Here is a 19,795-nt window from a genome sequence, read left to right on the forward strand (position 1 = left end):
CAGCAGGGGAAATGCAGAGAATCCAATGGGTGAGGGAGAAGGCCCAATACTCGGGGTTTGCTGATCAGCTAAATGTGAGGTGAGGGAGAAAGCTGAGCAGGGCTGCACACTGTGATGGGGGGCCCGGAGGATGAGGGGCAGGGTAGGGGAAGGGCAGACTGGTGTCAGAGGTGTCAGGTGTCAGAGGTGTCAGACTGGTGTCAGAGGTGTCAGAGACCACCTGCCCTGTGGTCTCTGACAAATGAATTCATGTAAGCCTCAGTCCCGTCTGTGCAGACGAAAGGGTCTGCTCAGCTGGCTGGTTCTGAGGCCTAGTGATCAGGACCTAAAGTACTCCGTGCAAAGCCTGCCCTGCAGGACCCAGGCTCTTGTTCAAGTGACAATCTGATATTTATCCCTCACTTGGAGAGTTTGCCCGTTCCTTCTTTTTTTTTAGTAAATAATCACTCAAATTTAACACTATCAAGAGCAATGCGATGATGATGTCATTTTTCTAAACAGGTAGAAATAGGCCAGGCACTGACCGAGGTGCTGGGGAGCCCAAATCCCAGGCCTTGGTCACTCACAGCCCCCAAGGAGACTGCTGCCAACAGTGGAGGGCGGCGAGGCCAGAGGTGGGGGCGGCAGGATGTGACAGAGGGACTTCGCCTCCCAGGGACTGCATCCCTTTCATGTCACCTGGAGCCCCTCAGCTGTGTGTCTGCCGGCTTCTAGCCTGCCTTCCTTGCTGTGTCTCACTTCCTCCCCAAAACTGCTCTCCTCGCATTTGTCTGTCTGGCTCACAATTCCAAGCCTTTGCACAAGCTGTTCTCTCTGTTAGAAATGCTTTCCCCACTTTTTAAAAGTGATCCCTGCTCACCCCCATGAAACGCTCAGAATCCTGCTGATGTCCCCTCCTCGGGGAAGCCTGCATCGACCCCACCGCAGGGGTCCGGTGCTGCCTCAGTGTACCCACCACTCCGGGGGGTGGGGGTGGGGACGCTTCAGGGCATTAACAGCCTGGTCACTGCTGACTTATTGCTCTCTCCCACTTGTCCTGTGCCCCGGGGAAGTTCCACGGCTCAACAAGCTGGCCGGACTGGTCAGATCACTGGTGGAGAGGCTGCCAGGCTCCACGAGCTCACGCTGCTGCGTGTCTGGGGGTCCAGGCCACATCGCAGGGATTACAGGAGTCCTCACTCACTGATTTCCACCCCTACCAGCCTCCACCAGTACGTGCCATCTCTGTCCTCACAGTGGGGGGGATGTGAAGAGGGGAGGGGAGGGTGGCGTGAGGAGAGGCAAAGCGTCCGCTCTTTGCCTGGGGAGCTGGGGTCCCTCGTGGGTTGCTCTTGACACATGCTGGCAGCTGGCTTTGAGGGTTCGTGGTGCTGCTCCTTTCTGAAAGTCAGCAGCCACGCTGGGAGCCCCACATACCACACTCAGGCCATCCTCACTGTCTCCCTCGGAGCAGGAAATCTCCAGAATCTACCCCTACATACTGAACTGACAGAGCCCCCTCTCTGGTTCCAGAAAGAGCTGAGACAGAGGCCCAGTTTGTAAGAAATCTGATTATTCAAATTTATTACCATCAAGAATTATGCAACGATGCTGTAGTTCTCTTAACAAATAGAAAACAGACTGTGTACAACAGTGGACTCTACAGCACTAGCATCCACAAGGTAAAAATGAATGTTTCATCCAACATTACCAACCCTGGATTGTTGATCTTGACTGAGCCTAGCTAGATCTGGGGACGCCTGCTCCGCGTCCCTCGGCTAAAACAGCTATGCACCCTTCCCCGCCCCCACTTACCTACCTAGATAGTGCTGCCCAGAGGCCCTCTCCCTGCCCCTCAGCGAGCCGAGAGAGTAAGGATTGATTATAGTACCATTGAGAGAAGTCCAGTAGTCTTGCCACATTGGTTTGTGAGGGCATCGTGAAGGAGTGGAAAAGAGCGATTCTCAGGGGCTTTGAAGACAGCTGCAAACCAGGGAGGGAAATCACCCGGCCCCGGCTCTGAGGACAGACGTGTGCTCCCAGGCCCACTGACCTGAACCTGAAGGGCCAGCTGTGCCCCTGCTTGGCCCTGAGGTGTGCGGGGTGTGATACACACCCTGACCTGTATCAGTCACCGAGGCCACACAGCCGGATCCACAGCTTACCAACACCACGCCAAACCGCAATGCCGGGGACAAAAGCGAGGCTCTGTGGGCCCAGAGGTCAGCCTGGCAGCTTCCCCTGGGAAGCCCAGGCACAAGGGGCCACCTCCCCTCTTGGGGGTTGGAAGCAGAGGCCAGGGGGATGACTCTGTTTTTTCTTGGTGGTTTTTGCTTTTTTTGGATTTTTTTTGTTTTTTGTTTTTTGTCTTTGCGTTTTTTTAACCTTTGCAAACACGATGGTGATGAGGAACGCCTTGCCAGGCTCCCCGAGACACGTCTGTGGTTCTGGGCTGTGAATGTTCACACACACACACGGGAATAGACAACTGGAGATGAGTGTTTCCTATCTCCTCCCCGCCCACCACTGTCTGTGGGGCCTCAAATAAGGCTCTGAAGGAAAAACAAAACAAAACGTAAAAAAAAAAAAAAAAAAAAACCCAAAAAACAAAAAAACAAAAGAAGAGTCGAGTTTCCCCGCATTTGGCTGAAACAGGATCTCGTCTGCAGGGCTGGAAGAGCAGCTAGATCAGGGGTGCCTCCTGGGCCCACGGCTGGGCCTCCACTCAGCCTGGTGGCCCCAGCTCCACACAGAGGAAGGCAGGTTCTGTCCTTCAGCAGCAAAAGTCATACAAAAAAAGGATCCGAAGTGAACTCAAAAAAGAAAACAACTGAACCCCAACCCCCATAGAGGCCCATTCTGCAGTTAAGGATTTGCAAAAGGAAAATCAGAGGAAGAGGCTAGAATCCCTCGGTCTACCCCACTTAATGTATAAAAAAGGAGACTTTGTCCCCATCCCCCACCCCATGAGAAGAAGCATGAGAAACGCGGCAGCGAAACAGAGAGCTCGAAGCAGGCTCCGGGCGGGCCTGGTGGACAGAGACGGGCCACGGCACGGGCCTGCCAGCCCACCCACTCGCCCAGGGGTGTTCTGGGCTCTCCATTTGGTGTGGCGATGTTCCTGAAACGCTGTGAGCCCAGTGGGCTGTGCTCTGCCAGCAACAGCATCCGTGCAGGAGGGCTAGACGACGGTCGGTATGGCTCAGAGGAGCTGGGTCCCCTCCGGAGCCCCAGGCAGGGGCAGCGGAGGAGAGGGGAGCGGTAGTTACGTTGCATAGTGGTCAAAGCTGCCAAGGTACTCCAGGGCCGCACGATAGCACAGCTGGTACTGGTCCTGCCGGGACAGGGGCCTGGTCAGCCTCAGGCAGGGGGAGTGGGTTCTCCCAATGCACTGGCCAAGGGCACTCCCCCTGCAGCTGGTGGGCCCTGAGCAGGTGCGAGCCGCAGATGTCTGCTGTGGGGGTTGTCCAGGAGCCTGGAGGGGCCTCTGAAGGCTCAGCTCTCCCCCTTTCCCGCTGCCCTGCACCTACCTGCCTCTCTCCTGCCACTCCCATCACATCTCTCTGCTAGACCCAGCACCCCATGAGGGCTGCTATCCAGCCCTAGCCGGGCACCAGGCACACTGCTGGCGCTCAGCGTAGAGGTGCAGAAGGGGGAGCCCTTTCCACTCACCCTGCCCTAGTGCCTCAGGCAGGGCAGGGAACAATAAGCGGCGCATGCAGGTGAGGGGCTACCCTGTTGCCCCAGCCAGTGGGGCCGTGTACCTCCGTCTGCACCATGGCTGGGCGCTGCGTGCGCAGGGTCTTCACGGTCTGGAACATGTCGACCACGCCCTCGTAGCGCATCCGCTCCAGGACGATACTCAGGGTGATGAACACGCCGGTGCGGCCCACACCGGCACTGCTCGGGGACAGCACTGGATCAGAGGTTCCGCCCACCAGGCCCACAGGCCTCCCCCACCCTGCCCCAGCCCTCCATGGGGTCGGCCCTACCTGCAGTGCACCGTGATGGGCCCGTCCTGCCCGAACTGCTCCTTGGTCTTGTGCACCTGCCCAATGAAGTCAATGAAGCCCTCGCCCGTCTTGGGCACGCCCTGCTCAGGCCAGTCTGTGAACTGGAACTGCCGGATCGTCCTCGACTGCCCATCCTGGGAGAGGCGGGTGGGGAACAGGGTCAGCACCCGTGCCTCACCCCACAGCCCTGCCAGGCTGGACGGGAAATACAGTGCCCCTGTCCACACCCATGAGATGCTGACCCCCGAGGCCCCCGGGAGAGGTGCTCACGCCCCCACACCAGCACCCTCACATCAGACTCCTGCAGTCCGAGCCAGGGCCCCATCCCAATGCGTACTCAGGCGACTAGAGACACGCTTTCACGCGGGTACATGCGCTCCCCTCTTGGCACTCACCCGGGCGTCCGTGACTTTGAACTCACGCAGGATGTACTGGGGCATGTTGTACTCAGCCATCGGGTCAACGACAAAGTACTGGTAGCGAGCAGAGCGCTCTGCTGGCCAGTACTGGTGGCATTTCTCCTGTGGACAAAGGCCCCGTCCCATGAGCAGGTAGGGAGGGATGGGGGAGGAGAGCTCCAGGATTCAGAGGAGTCCTGGGATACTTCAGGTGCTGAGGAGGGGGTCTGAGGCTCTGCTGAGGGGAGTCTGGGTGTGAAAGGAGAGAGCAGTGCAGAGGTGCTGGGTGGGTGCGTTCCCAGGTATGGGAGGGGCCCGGGGGGGGGTGGGCTCACCCTGCCCATCTCCCGGAGCCTGGTCAGCATGACGATGATGGTAGAGTTGTGCTCCCATAACATGCGCCAGAAGTCCTCGGTGCTCTCTGCCAGAGGCCCCTGTGTGGCTATGTAGGCTTTCTGTTGTCTGGGGTGGACAGAAGACTGGACATGCTGGAGGTGCCACTGGCCCGAGTCTCCCCAAGACTGCCTAGTTCCTTGGAGTCCCGCTCAGATCGCCTACCCCTCCTTCGGGAAAGCCCACTCTGATCTTCTGGGCTGGCCCTACTCTGCCGGGCCCCTGGCTAGCCAGGTGCAGGCCTAGGCCCCCGTAGAGTGTGCTGGGCAGTCACAGGCATGCTGACCTATAGCCGTCCAAGAAGCTGGCATTGATGTAGTCCGAGCCCTCCACGCCACGGATAGGCTGCAGACACACGCGGGTCAACTCATAGGGCATGATGTTCACCAGGCGGTTCTTGAACTTGTTGCAGGGCAGGTTGGCGCTAATGAAGCGGGATGTGTGGGCCTTGGAGCTGGCCAGCAACTAGACAAAGGGATGGGCCGGTCAGGCCTGGCTTCTCGGCGGGTGGCGGGGGGGTATCATCCCCGTGACCCAGTCCAGGCCCCAGAGCCCACCTTGAACTCGAGTTCCATAGCGGTCACACTCTCCCCAGGAGGCACTTGGCCCAGCTTCTGGATATGGGCATACAGGCTGCGGGCAGGCACCTCTGTGTGTCCACACGTGGCGGCCTCCAGCAGGGCCTCGTGGATGAACACGTACTGGTCCTCTGTCTGCACCATGTAGTTCCGCTGTGAGCGCATGCACGTCACGTGCCCGTAGACGTCAACCGTCTTCTCGTGCTTCATCCGCTCCAGCATGGCCTCGATGACGATGAAACAGCCCGTGCGGCCCACGCCCGCGCTGCATGACATGGGCATGGCTTGGCGCAGAGCTCCAGCCCACCCCCTCACCCTCCTTGCTGGCGCCGCACCCCCTGCTCACCTGCAGTGCACTACCATGGGCCCCGCATCTGGCGGGTTGCAGGCCTTGACCCGCCGCAGGAAGGCCAGGATGGGTGTGGGGTACTCAGGAACCCCATGGTCTGGCCAAGCCATGAACTGGAACTGACGCAGCTCTCGCTTCTCGCTGGAGCCACTCTGGGGAGAAGCATGGGGAGACATGATGCGACAGGGAAGAGTGTCTGCTAGAGGCTCCGGGAGGGAATGCCTGACCCGACTCAGAAGCCACGGGAGATGGCCTGAAGGAGCTGGAGGCACTGTTTCCAGTCATCCCACCCCTGGCACTGGTTGCCAGAAGGTGCTCACACGCCTCTGAGCCCCAAGTTCTGCACCAAGTTCTCGCTCATCCATCCCCAGTGCATTGTGCTCAGATTGCTTCTGGGTAGGGCCTGGGTGGGGGACAAGCTCCAGGGGGGCTGTACCTTGTGGAGTGCAAAGGTGCGCACGGTGTATGTGGCCAGCTCCACCGTGTCCAGCAGGGTCACCTGAATGAGGCCGTATGTCTCAGTGCCCCTGGCTGGCCAGTACTGATCACACTTCACCTACAGGGTGACAAGGGAGGCAGGTGTAAGGGTGCTTAGAGATACTCAAAATGCTCAGATAGGCGGGGGCACTGGGGCAGAAGAAGGCCGAAGGTCTAGCTTACCTGGCTGCAAGGCTCCCAGCCCTGAACCCTCAGATCGGTGATGCCACCCCCTCACCAAACCACACAGGTTCTCATGCTATGTTGCCATCCCTGCCCTAGCTGGGAGAACGAGGGCCGTAATTGAAAATTATTTATTCATGACCAGATCGCACCAGGCACATTTTCTGCCAAATTTACCCATAACGTTTATGCGCCATTTTCAAGCTCTGTAAATTTTACGTTCCAGTCGATGCTTTGCGGTGCAAAAGCAGATAACGGCAGCTCTTTCCACTAATTAACTTAGGAGATGTGCTAATGCCCCAGGAACACTCCAGCATCTGGGGAACATGTGAACATCCCAGGAACATGCTAGCAACTGGGAAACATATTAACATTCCCGGAAAATGACAGCATCTGGTACAACATATTAATATCTGAAGAATGTGCCGGCATCTAGGGAAAGGGCCACATCCCAGGAATACCCAGCAGCCGGGGAGCATGAGAACACCACAAGAGGACAAGAGCATCCCTTGGGGGAACTTGTGACAGACACAGGAAAGGGGGCCTGGAAGTCACCTGGTGACTGAGTCTCTCCCACCCCACCTCCTGGCTGGAAGGCCCCTGCACGGTCCTACCCGGGACTTCTCCTCCAGCCGTGTCATCATGACCACAGTGGCTGTGCGCTGTTCCCACACCATCCGCCAGAAATCGCCCATGGTCTCGGGCAGAGGGCCCTGCGTGGCAATGTAGGCATTCTGCTTGCGGTAGCCGTCGATGTAGTTGGCATTGATATAGTCACTCCCTGGGACACCTGTGAACAGGAAGGAACACAGGAGAGCATTATCCCCAAGCCCCCTCCCAGCCCACCACACCTCGGAGCACCCCTGGTGTTCCTGGGATGAAATGTCACCCCTGCCAGCAAGGAGGAGAACAAGGGATGGGAGGGTGCACGGCCCTTGGCTCACCGTCGATAGAGGTAAGGATGACTCGCGAGTGGTCATAGGCAATGACATTTGCGTAGCGGTTCTTGGGCTTGTTCACTTCCAGGTTGGAATTCTCCCACGTGAACTGCTGTCCAGGGTCAATGGACTATAGAAAATGGAGTAGGTAGATAGAGCAGGGTAAGAGCTGGGGTCTCCCTCCTGCCCCCAAGACCCAGTCTGCCAGGCGGTGTCCACATGCTGCCTTTGTGCCTGGGCCACCACCAGCTCCAACCCCCAGCTGTAGAGCTGAGGCTGCCGTATCAGCTCCTGCTGTTGAGGTGATGTACCAGTCTCTCCAGCCCTGCCCCCAACTAATGACATGAGTACAGACCAAGACGGAGCCATGGCAGCCAGCCGTGTCACACCCGAAACCACTGAGGGCTCTGGGCACCTGCTGCATCACCCTGTCCAGCTCTCCTCCTACCTCCCTGGTCACTCCCTCTCTGTCTCCTCTCCTTCCCCCTGCCCCTCCCACAGGCAGAGCACAGCACTCCTCTGGGGTTCATTCCCGGGCCTCCTTTGCACTCTACAACCTTTCTGGGGCCTCATTTCCTTGTAGAATCTTGTACTCACTTGCTGGAGCTGCCCACAACTCCAGCCGCAGCCCAGCCTCCCTGAGCTCTGAAGCTGAATGGCCAGCCACCTCCTGGGCAACCCCACCTGGGGGGCCCCATGGGCCCTGCAATCTCAATCCTTGCCAAGCAGAGATCATCAGCTTCCCCCCACTTGGGCTCTGCCACAGGAAGACTGTCTTGGCCAAAGGCACCTTCACTCATTTACCCCCAAACCCCAGCCAGAACCCTCAAGTCATTCTCAAAAACCCCTCTATGCTCCTGTCCCCTTGGTCACCATGTCCTGGTGCTTCCCCATCCCCTTGGCCAGGCTGCCCCATCTTGGTCTTGGCCATCTCCCTGTCTCTCTGCTTTTGCCCCACTCTGACCCTCTCTGTCCTGAAGCCAGAGCAATCCTCAGATAAGACAGATCTGATTGTCATTCTCCTGCTTCAATGCCTTCCAGGGGTCCTCAGGGCCCCAGGTCATAATAGCGGAGTCTCTGTGCAGACCTACTGTGTGCGTGGCACCGTTCTAAGCACTTTGCACATATTTCCTCACCTCATCCTCCGAAGAAGCAGGCTATGTTACTACCTCCTTTTACAGAAGGACAGAACCCAATGCCCTCTGTACTTTGACACCAGCCTGTTACTCTCCATAGGATGGCAAGCTCTGCTTCTGTGAGACCCTCCAGCACACCCCACCCCTCAGCCTGCCTTGGTGCTGCAGCCTGCTCTCTCTGCACGTTCTGTCACATCTAATACGAGGGTATACTGTTGGATTCAGTGTTGGTTATCTGTCTGAGCCGGCCTCCCCACCAGCAGAGTGACCTGACGTTGCCAGGTCCCCAGCATTCAGCACGGTGTGTGCTCCATAGTGTGACGACCGACTGACTGTTAAAGGCGACAGAGCTGTGGGACCCTGCTTGAGAGAAAGCCCACAGCAGGCCCTGGCAGGCAGAGAAAGCTTCTTGGAAGAGGAGGGAAAGCTCACGCTGGAGGAGAGGAGTGGGCAGAACGTGGGAGGGGGAGCACCATGAGCCTGGACAGAGGTGCAGGGTCCCGTGGGAAGGAAGGCAGAGGTGGGATGCGGGACTGGGTTGGTGTGGGCAGAGACCACGAAAGGCCCTCCAGGCCTGTGAGAGAACTGAAAGCAGCGAGTGTAATTCACAAAGTTTGTTGCCTTCACAGCAAGGTCTTACTGCAAAGCAGGCCCCCGTGAGGTTCTACAGGTAGAGGCGGCATGCTTTCCTCACGACAGACACATTCATCAATTTGCCTGCCAAGCTCAATTTCCTCTGCAGAAACCTGGCCCACAGCCCTCAGAACCTACCTGGCCCACAGCCCTTGGAAGGGGAATCCTGGGACCCCAGGGTACCACGTACCGCCAGCAGTGGACATCTGACTAGAGGGAGCAGACTCAGGTTGGGCTGTGCGAGCCCATCAATCACCTATCTATCCATTATTGACTGATGGTGAGTGCTGGGCCAGGCCTGGATGGGAGCAGGGGGCCGCAGGAGAGGAGCGGGGCAGAACACCACCAACAGAAGCCGGGGTTCTCCTTCATCACCTCCTTCTCTGGCAGAGCCCTCCCCAGCTGGGTGGCCTAGAAACCCTCAGACCTCTGGAGCTGGAACGCGGGAGCCCCCAGCAGGGAGCAGGTAGGAGTCAAGACCAGAGTGCAGACAGTGCATGGAGGGCTGAGAGCAGGAAGGCTTGTGCAGCCTGAGCAGCGGGCCTTGAGAACCCTGACTCCCCGCTCTGTGGCCCCTGTGGCTCTGAGAACACACGGGAGGCTGTGTGAGTACAGGCCACGGGCTGTCAGGCAGGCCTGGGTCTGACTCCTGGTTCCACTAAGCACTGGCTGTTTGATCTTGGGCAAGTCACTTCCCCTCTCTGAGCCTGTTTCCTCATCTGTAAGATGGGATAATAACAGTACCACTTCGTACCACGAGGAAGACACAATGAAGGGATGCGTGCAAATGGCCTAGTCTGGTCTTGCCTGCGGTAAGTTCTTGATAAAGAAGCCATTCCTACTGATCCACGTGTGTGTAGGGGTGACTGTTCGTCTGCCTCTGTTAGCATGTGGGCAGGTGTCCGAGTGTCCAGACTTGGGGTGCTTGAAAGGGCCTCGGCCAGGCCTAGTACCTGAGAAGCTGAGTTCCCCAGCTGCCACAGCCTGGAGCCCCCCACTCCCAGCTGGGGCCCGAGGCAGGGCGAGCAGGCATGGGGCTAGGCCTGGGCCCTGCCCAAGGCAGGGGGTGAGGACATCTCACCTCATACTCCTGGGAAAACTTGAGGCCATCATTGGCTTTGAGGCGCTCGATGTTGTCAGCCAGGTCGGTGATGGGGATGGGCGGGTGGTCTCGCATACCTGGGGGAGGGGGAACACATCAAGGTGGAGTCAGCTTGAGGCTGGCGCCGGAGGGTAGAGACAGCCCCGATGCATGTGATGTGCACATGTGAACACGTGTGACCATGGAGCACTCGGCACTGGTGGCATGGGGACAGCAGCACATGCGGCGACAGGGATGGTGGGGCACACAGCGGCTGGAGGGCAGGAGAGGACAGAGGGGAGTGTGTGTGCTGGGGGCACGTGTGAGCGTGGAGTCAGGGGGCACCAGGGCCCCGCCTGGTGGGTTTACAAAAGGGACACCAGGCTTCCTTCCCCCCGGGCTGGGGCTGGAAGCCCAGGTCGGGGGCAGCTGCACACCCGCCCCACGGGCCCAGCCTGTGGACAGCCCTCCTGCCCCTCGCTGGCGCCAGTCACTGTGGAAGACTCGGTCATGTGGTCTCTACACTGAGCGTGTGGATGGAGTGGGTGTGACAGAGCGACACGGAAGAATCCAGAGAGAGAAGAAGTAAGGAGGGAAACAGGGAGATAGGAGACAGGGGAGGCACCTGGCAGGGTGTCAGATGGGGGAATGGAGGGGACAGAGGCAGAGAGACAGGGCCAGGGTCCAGTAGGAGGGAAGACAAGACTGGAGGAAGGAGGGGAGAGGGGAGGGTGGAGCTGGGCAGCAGAGAGGAGGAAAGGGAAAAAAGAGTCAAGAAAGGAGGGAGGTGATGGGGTGAGAGAAAGTTGGAGGAAATGGACACAGAAGCCAGGGTAGCCCCCGAACTCGGAAAACTAACTTGAGATATTCGGGCAACTGGGGACACCGGAACCTGCAGAGAGAGAAAACACAAAAAATAGCGGGGCAGGAGGAGAGAGGCTGTCCACTGCCTCCGGCTGCAGGGACACATAGAGGGACCGAGGGGGCGCGGAGAGCCCCACCACAGCCCCCCCCCCTCGCCCCGAGGAACACAGCCCCATCTCCCACCCAGAGCACAGCGCTCCCAACCCCCTGGGCAGCCTTGGGGGCCTCTTTCTAAGATGAAATTCTAGATCCAAACCAACCCTCGTCCCCTCTGGTATCAAAATTTGACCTTGGCTATACTCAGATGATCAGGCGAAAGGGGAGTGTGCCTTCACATAGAGAAATGATGCAAGTAAGGCCAGAAATGACAGGGTCAATCTGTACAAAGGTACGCAGATGACACCTGTATTTTCTGTGGGTTTGAAAATTTTTCGGAATAAAGATTAAATGATAGGACAAAAAAAAAACCACCGCACTTTACTGAACTAAAAAAATAGGAGGAAAAGTTGCTATGCCCCTGATCCCTCCCCATATCCCTTCTGGTCCCTGGTTCCTTCAACAGGCTGGGGAACGCCATGTCCACGGGGTTGTCTCTCCCCACTGGCAGCCCCAGTTCCTTGAGCTCTGCACCTCTGGCCCCATGGCTGGCCCCAGCCCACAGCCCCCTTTGGACACCCCCATCCATCTGCACTCCACCTTTACCACATCTGTGCACCCCTCTTCGTTGCTCCTTTGCTCTCAGATTTCCCTCTAGCCCCTGTAGCCAACCCTGGGCCCTTGGCGGCTCGGCAACCCTCACAGACATGCCTGCTTAGTGCCCACAGCCAGGCCACACCTTCCCTGGCGCCTTAACCACTTTCTTTTCCTTGTGGAGAAAATCGGGGCCACCAAGCCCAGAGCTCCAGCAGCATGTTCCCTTACACCGGCTTCCCCCAACTCCCATTCTCTTCGGGTCTAGAGTTCAGGAAGGCATTCCCACACTGGTCCCCTGGGCTCTGTCACACCCCACATGCAGGCCGGGGCCTAAAGCAGGCTTCTGGTTTTTTGTCCTACAGGCGAGCATCGCCACCCCTGCCATCTCAAATGCTCACATGAACGACAACCACCTGTAAACAATTTCCATATTGGTAAAAAGAAAAGTCCTTTCTCAAGCCCACACCCCTGTCCTCTCTTGCTATGGTCCTGTCCATCCTATCCGTCACACCGTGGCCTCTGAAAGGGGTTTCTCCACCTGCTCACTCCCCACTCACCGCCCCTCAACCCACTGAGATGCTTCTGCCCCCAGGACTCGGCCACCACACTCTCTCCACGGTCACCACTGCCAAAGCCAATGGTCCTCCTGGTGCATAGCCATCCCCGGCCTTGGCTTCGGGGACACCCCACTCTTCCCATACTCTTCCTCCCCGGCCGCTCCTTCTTAGCCTCCCTGGCCTCCCTGGCTATTCTTCATTGCACCTCCTTCTTGGCTGCCCCCTCTTCTGTTCTCTGGCTTGAACGATCACATACCTCTCGCTGCCTCCCACGCCCATAGTTTCAGGCGGGAGGCAGTGCAGAGGTACAGACCCGCAGACTGGGTGCCACCTGGAACCCCCCTGCCCATTGCTTAGCCCTAAACCCAAATCCTGCTGGCTCCTCACGCTGCCGGAGACGACTCTCTGCCCTCACGGCCACCCTGCTCGGCCAAGGCCTTGGCACCTTGCACTCACTCCGTGGCTCTCTAGTCTCCCAATTTCTCTCCTCCAATCTGACTTCCACACGGCAGCCAGAGCTAGATCCCCACAACACAGTTCTGACCCTGTCGGTCCCCTGCTGAAAACGTTTTAGAAGATTTTATTTATTTGAGAGACTGGGAGCAGAAGCAGAGGGAGCAGCAGAGGGAGAAGGGGAGCAACAGACGCCCCTCTCCTCCGTGCTGAGGAGGAAGCCCCACATTGGGCTGGACCCTGGGACTCTGGGATCATGACCTGAGCCAAAGGCAGATGCTCAACTGACTGAGCCACCTAGGCGCCCCGCCCTGCTGAAAACTTTTAATGGTTCCTTGGTACCCTCATGATGAAGTCCAAACCCCTTAGCCTGGCGCTCAGGTTCCCCTGTGGTGGACCTCTGTCTACCCTCTCGTCTGTGGGCTCTCAGTACCCCAACTCCAATGCTGCAGGATAGCTAGTGTCTGTGGGCGCCCTCCGCAGTGCTATTTCCACTGAAGGGAGCCCTCTCCCATCACCCCCTCTTCGCTTGACTCATGCCCACAGGGCTTGGTATCCCCTCTCATAGGAGGGCTTCTCTGCCCTCGAGGCCCCCAGCATTCTAGAGAGTGGATGCCTCACAGATATGGTCATGCTGGGTTGCGGCAGCCTGCTAGGTCGCCCAGCTCACGTGCTCTCAGGATGCATGCCTTTGGAACCCAGTCACTGTGCTGTGGGGGAGCCCAGGCCACGTGACGAGGCCTCATGTGGCTGTCACAAGCTGACAACCCCAGGTGGGCTCATAGCTGACTCTAGCGTCAACACCAGGCGTACAAATGAATGAGTCATCAGAATTCAGAGGACAGAAAACTTTTCCATAAAGACCAAATAGTAAATATTCTTGGGTTTGTGGACATATGGTAGATGCTACTTAACTTTGCCTCTGTAGCATGGAAGAAGCCATAGATTATATATCAATGAATGGACATATCTGCATTCCAACAAAACTTTATTTGTAAACACAGGTGGTGGGCCATGTTTGGCCATGAGCCAAAGTTTGCTGAGTGCTGCTTTAAATGATTCTAGCTCTCAGGGGCACCTAGGTGGCTGAGTCAGTTAAGCATCTGCCTTCAGCTCAGATCATGATCTCAGGCTCCTGGGATCGAGCCCTGTGTCAGGCTCCTGGCTCATGGGAAGCCTGCTTCTCCTTTTCCCTCTGCCTCTCCCCCGCTCATGTTCTATCTCTCTGTCTCAAATGAATAAATAAGATCTTAAAAAATAAATACATAAAAATAAATGATTCTGGATCTTGGGCTTCCAGGTGAAGGCCCAGACATTCGGGAATAGACACAAGCTATTCCTACTATATTTCTGTCTGAATTTCTAATCCACAAAAACTGTAAGGGGTAACACGTACCTATTGTTGTTTCAAGCTGTTAAGTTTTGTAGTCATTTAACATGCACTAATTTAACTAGCTCACGTATACATATGCCCTGTATGTATGTTAGTTCACTCCCTCAACTCAACTGTCTGGGTGTCCATTTCACAGGTATCCCCTTAGAGTCCACAATGCGCACAGTACAAGGGATGGTGATGAACAAGATGAACAGTTCTTGGCTCCACAGAACTTGGATTGTCATCGAGGCCATTCTAGCCCAGGGTGAGAAGTGTCATTGTGGAAGGAGCAGAGAGCTTCTGGAAGCCAGGGGACACCCCCAGGCCTGTGTGGGCAGTGAGGAGGGCTGGAAGACTTCACTTTGGGAGGGATCTGAGCTGTGTCTCCTGGGGCACGGGGACAGAGTGACGTTTTGGGAAGAGCCAGCCAGAGAGCCGTGGGAGAGTGGCTGGAGAAGGAAGGGCAGGTATAACGTCCCACGTGGGGTCCCTGTGCTCACACAGTGAAGTCTGGGCACCCTCACCTACTACAAGTGTCTGATGGGGTGTTTCCCACCAACAGAACCCCCCTTTTGTGCGGAGGGGACAAAGTGCAGGTGCAGACGCTGGGATGTGGGCTCTGTGAGGTCGTTAGCCTGCACTCAGAGGCCTTGACCCAAGATGAAGCAGGGCCTGAGCAGCCCGCCCCCCCACTGCCCCAGCAGGCTCTGGGGTGCCAGGGCTCCCACGCAGCTGCTGCATATTGGCGCTTCTGTCACAGGGTGCAGGGAGTGAGCAGCAGGAAGAAACAGGAGTAGGAAATGGGGGCATAAGGCCAGGGACTCTTGGGACTGACTCCGGGACCCGTGGGCCGGGCTGGGGGCAGGTAGGCTGGGGCGCCACCCTACCTGGTGTCTGGTAGTTGAGCCTCCGCATCTCCACGGGGTCAGAGGAATGCGCCAGCAAGGAGTCCTTCAGCCCGATTGACTGCTCGTCCTTGGATGATGGGGAGTGGGTCCTCTTCCTAGAGAGGCAGAAGGGTGGCTGGTGAGGACTTGAGGTCCAGGTGGAAGACAGAGAGGGGTGGCACAATTGGCTGTGACAGAGTCCCTGTGTCTACAGCTCGGGCCCTCCCCTTTCCCCCTTCATCCTGGGGTCCCTGAGCACGGGGGAACCAGTGGCACAGCAGCTCGGACACATGGAGAACACAGGGTGGGGTTGGGGGGGTGGAGACAGCAGGACTGGGGAGCGGACACAGGGCCAGTGCAGCGATGAGCGCAGGGGGGAGCAGTGGCAGAGGCTGGTGGTGCCTTCCAATTGAGGGCAGGTCACTGCTGGGCAGTGGCTGCCGTCCCGAAGGCCGCCAGGAATAAACATGCAAACGACACATAAGATACGCAAACATCACAGAGAGCTGGGCCCCAGTTGTCTGTCTCTTGGTATCGGGGTCCATGTTCAGAGCAGCAGGGCAGGGCCAGGGAAGGTGTCACCCTAGCTGGGCAGAGTCCTCCCGCATTGGCCTCAGTTCCCCTGTCTAGAAGGACAGGGTCAGAGACAGACTGTGGGGTCTAGCTGTTGACGAGCATCCAGGAGCTGCTCCTGCTATGTGGATACGGGTGTGCGCATAAGTGTGCATGAGTGTGTAAAAACACACACCTCCCCCTGCCTTGCAGCCACTGCTCTTTGCACTTTTATCTCCTGCAGCACTTAGCGGGTCATCTTAAAAAACTGGAGCCTGGCAGAAGGCTCTGGTGAGGTCGGAGTCGGTCTGTGCACTCGGGGAGGGTGCTGAAGTCTACACTATGCTTGTGCCCTGGGGAAGGGGCATCCCCTGGGCAGGGTACAAGTCGAGAGAGTCACAGAGCCCACCCCAGAGCCTGCTGAGCTGACCAGACAAGCACAGGCCAGGAGGCTTCTGGTCAAAGCCCCGTCCCTCCCTGCTGGGCCCGACATGTGCACAGGGATAAGAAGTGAAGGGGGAAGCGTGTGAAGAGAGAAGGAACGACTCCTACCTTTCTTGTTTACTAGGTTCCGAAAGACAGGCAAGGACAGAAGAAAGGAACGGTCATTGTTTCCGCCAAGCACTCAGGCCCTCTTACGACCAGGGGGACACTGAGGGACCTATTTATGGCACTTATGTGGCACTCACAGGCAAGGTTTACCTCTCCTGACAGACTCCAGGACCCAGATGGGGTGGGAAGGAGGATGAGTGGGTGTGTGGGACACTCCTTGGGCCACCCTCCACCGCCCCACCCCGCCCATCTCCATGCCCCGGACCAGGAAAGCCTATCCCTTATTCATGCTAGGAGAAAAGGAATGAATTCTTCAAGAAGGGGCCCTTGGTCCAGGTCAGGGGTCAGGGGTAGGGGAGAGATGGGGCACAGGGCAAGGAAAGCCTATGTGTTCAGATATACAGACCAGCATGCGCTCAACTACAAGCGTTCATGAACACAGCCTATAGGCTGAGCAGTGTGCTGGGTGCTAAAAACACAGGCCTCATGATGTACCCACTGGGGCAGATGGGGGACAATGTGGGGAAGGAGCAGGGACCCAGGAGAGTCTCATGGATACCAGAGTCTGGAAGGGAGTCTTTTTTCTTTTTCTTTTTTTAAAAATTAAGTTCTATGCCCAATGTGGGGCTTGAACTCACAACCCCAAGATCAGCAGTTACACACTGCTGACTGAGCCAGCCAGGCACCCTGGAAGGGAGTCAAGAAGGCTGTTACGGCTATAGGCGGGTGGGCCTGAGCCAGAGGGTTGCAGTATGGCGGGGGCACAGCGCATTAGTTCAGTGATGACATCGGGAACGGCAGAGGGGCCAGACTAGCCGAGGGGCCAGACTAGCCAGATGTTTGGTCGTCAGTTGACAGAGATTGCGTTTTATCTTGGGAGCCCCCCAAAAGTTTAGACGGAGAGTGACAAATCTTTGGGAATTACCTTTGCAACTGCCAGGTGGATGGAGAGAAGGGGCGGCTCCAAGAGCAGGTAGCTACTGCCACCCGGGAGAACCAAGGAGCACCACGGGCTAGGTGCCCAAGTACGGCTGCACATGTGTTGCCTTATGGGGAGCCCACTGGGTGGGGGGGGTACAGATGCAGCTATCCTTGGGACAGAACTCACAGGGGACCGGGCGGAGCAGGGGGGAAGAGGAGAGGTGAGGCTGGCACCCACATTTCCAGCTGCTAATAGGTGGAGGGACCAGTCCCTTGTGATAGGGACTGCAAGCGAGGAAGGTTCGAGACACACTGAGTCTGGGACAGCCGTGGCTGCTGTGGTTACACCAGAAGCTCAATCACCATGTGTACCAAGTGAACATTGGTGGGCGTGGGGCCTGCTGGTGGGTCCGGACCTTTCAAGGCCTAAGTGGGAGAGCCAGGCTGGGGAGCTACCTAGGGATGGCAGCAGAGGGAGTGCTGAAGGTAGGAGACCAGGGAGGGCAGTGTCCTGAAGCATAAAGACAGACATGTTCACATCCACCGAAACAAAGAGACAGATGGACAGATGTGCCCAGGGAAGCAAGTGAACCAGCCCGCTGTGAAGCTTTGGCTCCTCGTTACACCTAGGTTAACACACACACGTGTACACACGCTGCTTCTGCTGTTCCAGGCCTCCCACTGAGCGGGGCTGCCCTGTACCTGCATGACCCATGCCAGGAAGGCCCTCCAAGTCTAGGGGCAGGTGGCTGTTCCCTGGAGCCCTGAGTGTAGCACTTACCTCTTGAACAGGAGGATGGCGATGACAATGAGGATGATGAGGATGACTGCCAGGACGGGGCCTGTCACCCACAGCATCTCAGGCTCCTCCTGCTGCTGGGCTGGCGTCACCTGGACCACGATCTCATCGGAGTAGGGGCTGGAGGCATAGCGCTTCTGTGACCCAGCAGAGGAACAGCACGGGTCATGAGCTCAGTGTGAGTTCCCCCACTCTCTGCCCACCCGACCTGGAAGAAGAGCTCTAGGGCTGGGCTGTACTGGGTTGGATCCTGAGCGGCTGACCTGAGCCTGGCCAGCTGATCGAGTCCCCAGGGCTAGATCAGGTCTGGCCTCCTGGGTCCTCGAGTCTGATGGCTTTTGAGATAACCTAGTGCAGGTCCAGGGTGTTTGGGGCAGCCCTAGGTCTGGGATCTCAGTGTTTGAGTCTGGCCCACTCTCAGGGTGTGGAGAGCCCAGGTGGCTAAGCCTGACCTGGTCCATGGGTTCCTTCAGGGAGGCGAGCACGAAGCACTGATAGCTCAGGTCCGGAGACAGGGGCCGGTTGTAGAAGCCCCGGTAGCTCTTCTTATCCCCCAGGGTAAAGGTCTCGGGGAGCACATCCACCTGAGCAGCCACGTAGGGCTTCAGCCGCTCTGCCTGACGCCGACGTCGCCGCTCCCCACCACCCTGCTCGATGGCCTCTAGAAGCTGACAGAGCAGAGCACGGGAGTCATGCCTGACCTCAGACCATGTGCCCCTGAGCCTGTGGCCTCAGAGTCTTTCCCCCAGGACTGAGGCCAAGGTTCACCTTCTGTATAAGGGGCTCGAGCCTGGCCTGGCCCACTATCCTTGCAGAATAACACCACACACCAATGCCACTCCCAGCCCCTCACTCCCGCAGTTACCCCAGCCAGAGAAGGGCCTCCGGGTCACCTACTCCTCACCCTAACCAGACAGGGCTGACTCCACACCTCTGCCAGAGGAGGACAGAGGAGTTCCAGTATGCTGGGGGTTCTACTCCAGCCCCCCAGGACTGCCTCACGTCTATAGACCCGCAGAGTGTTCCCTGCTTCTTCCCATCCTGGGGGATCCTCAGCCAAACCCTCCAGGGAGTCTCTGTCAGCCTCCCAGGAGCTTTCCGAGGACTCCCAGGGGGCCGCTTCAGAGTCCCATAGAGGCCCAGGCTGCCAGCCAGAGCAGCCAAAGAGGGATTCCTTTTTGGGGGTGTCACCGGGGCCACAACCAACCGGTGTGATGGGGGCCGTCACGAGGTGTGCCCCGTCCGCCCAGGTACCTCATCCAGCTCAAGCTCCTCGGGTGTGGTCCATCTTGGGGCCAGCACGCTCCCGCCCACGCGGTCGATGGGCACCACCACGATGTAGAACCACCTGGGTGGGCAGAGTGGGAATCGGGGTGGTCATTGCACCTGCGTGGGCCCCGGGCCCCTGGCCCCACCCGGCCCCAGCCTGGCCTCCCCCGCACACCTGATGAGGGAGGTATCCTGCACTTGCGGCATGGAGAGGGTGAAGCGGCCGTCCTCTATGTAGGCGGAGGCGGGAAGCGGCTTGTGTGGCAGGAGGTCCGGGGCAGTGCGGATGGACACGAGGTGCTGCAGGCCCCCCGCGCTGCTGCCACGGTTCATGAGCACAAATGAGTACTCTGTGTTGGGCTGCAGGTCTGCGATCAGTTTCCGCATGGAGTGCCCATCCACTTCCACGCTCTGCCCGTTGTACAGAATCTGGCGGGGACAGGGACAGGGAGTGCACGGAGATGAGCCTCCCTATCACGGGCCCACGGGCCAAGCAGGTGCGCACGCCCAGCCAGGAAGCTGCGTCACCAACGCCCACACGTGGGACTGGAGGGACGGCCCACGGCAGGCCTGCGTGTGTGCTAGGCTTGGCTGGCAACAGCCTCACCCACCTTGAAGGGGACAGCCGACTTGTAGGAGTCAGGGACCTCCCAGCTGAGCAGCACAGACGTCTTCATTGCAGCAGCCACGCGGAAGTTCTTGGCAAAAACTGTGG

General features: G+C 58.0%; 1 protein-coding gene across 2 annotated transcripts in view; it reads right to left on the reverse strand.

Moving 5' to 3' along the window:
• Positions 1-1,535: 1,535 nt before the first annotated feature.
• PTPRF (protein tyrosine phosphatase receptor type F) overlaps positions 1,536-19,795 on the reverse strand; it is an 85,366-nt gene continuing 67,106 nt past the window's right edge. For both annotated transcript variants that reach the window (XM_080800496.1, XM_080800495.1), the window contains 18 exons: positions 19,692-19,789; positions 19,256-19,509; positions 19,066-19,159; positions 18,264-18,479; positions 17,794-17,948; positions 14,988-15,103; positions 10,159-10,256; positions 7,315-7,438; positions 6,985-7,160; positions 6,147-6,266; positions 5,708-5,862; positions 5,341-5,626; positions 5,070-5,248; positions 4,726-4,852; positions 4,388-4,513; positions 3,972-4,126; positions 3,744-3,879; positions 1,536-3,313 (listed from right to left, as the gene is read on the reverse strand). In XM_080800496.1, the coding sequence (XP_080656622.1) occupies positions 3,245-3,313; positions 3,744-3,879; positions 3,972-4,126; positions 4,388-4,513; positions 4,726-4,852; positions 5,070-5,248; positions 5,341-5,626; positions 5,708-5,862; positions 6,147-6,266; positions 6,985-7,160; positions 7,315-7,438; positions 10,159-10,256; positions 14,988-15,103; positions 17,794-17,948; positions 18,264-18,479; positions 19,066-19,159; positions 19,256-19,509; positions 19,692-19,789 (2,684 nt within the window). In that variant the 3' untranslated portion in view covers positions 1,536-3,244. The remainder of the gene's footprint in view (positions 3,314-3,743; positions 3,880-3,971; positions 4,127-4,387; positions 4,514-4,725; positions 4,853-5,069; positions 5,249-5,340; positions 5,627-5,707; positions 5,863-6,146; positions 6,267-6,984; positions 7,161-7,314; positions 7,439-10,158; positions 10,257-14,987; positions 15,104-17,793; positions 17,949-18,263; positions 18,480-19,065; positions 19,160-19,255; positions 19,510-19,691; positions 19,790-19,795) is intronic.

This window comes from Martes martes, assembly GCF_963455335.1.
Source record: "Martes martes genome assembly, chromosome: 4".
Classification (NCBI taxonomy): domain Eukaryota; kingdom Metazoa; phylum Chordata; class Mammalia; order Carnivora; family Mustelidae; genus Martes; species Martes martes.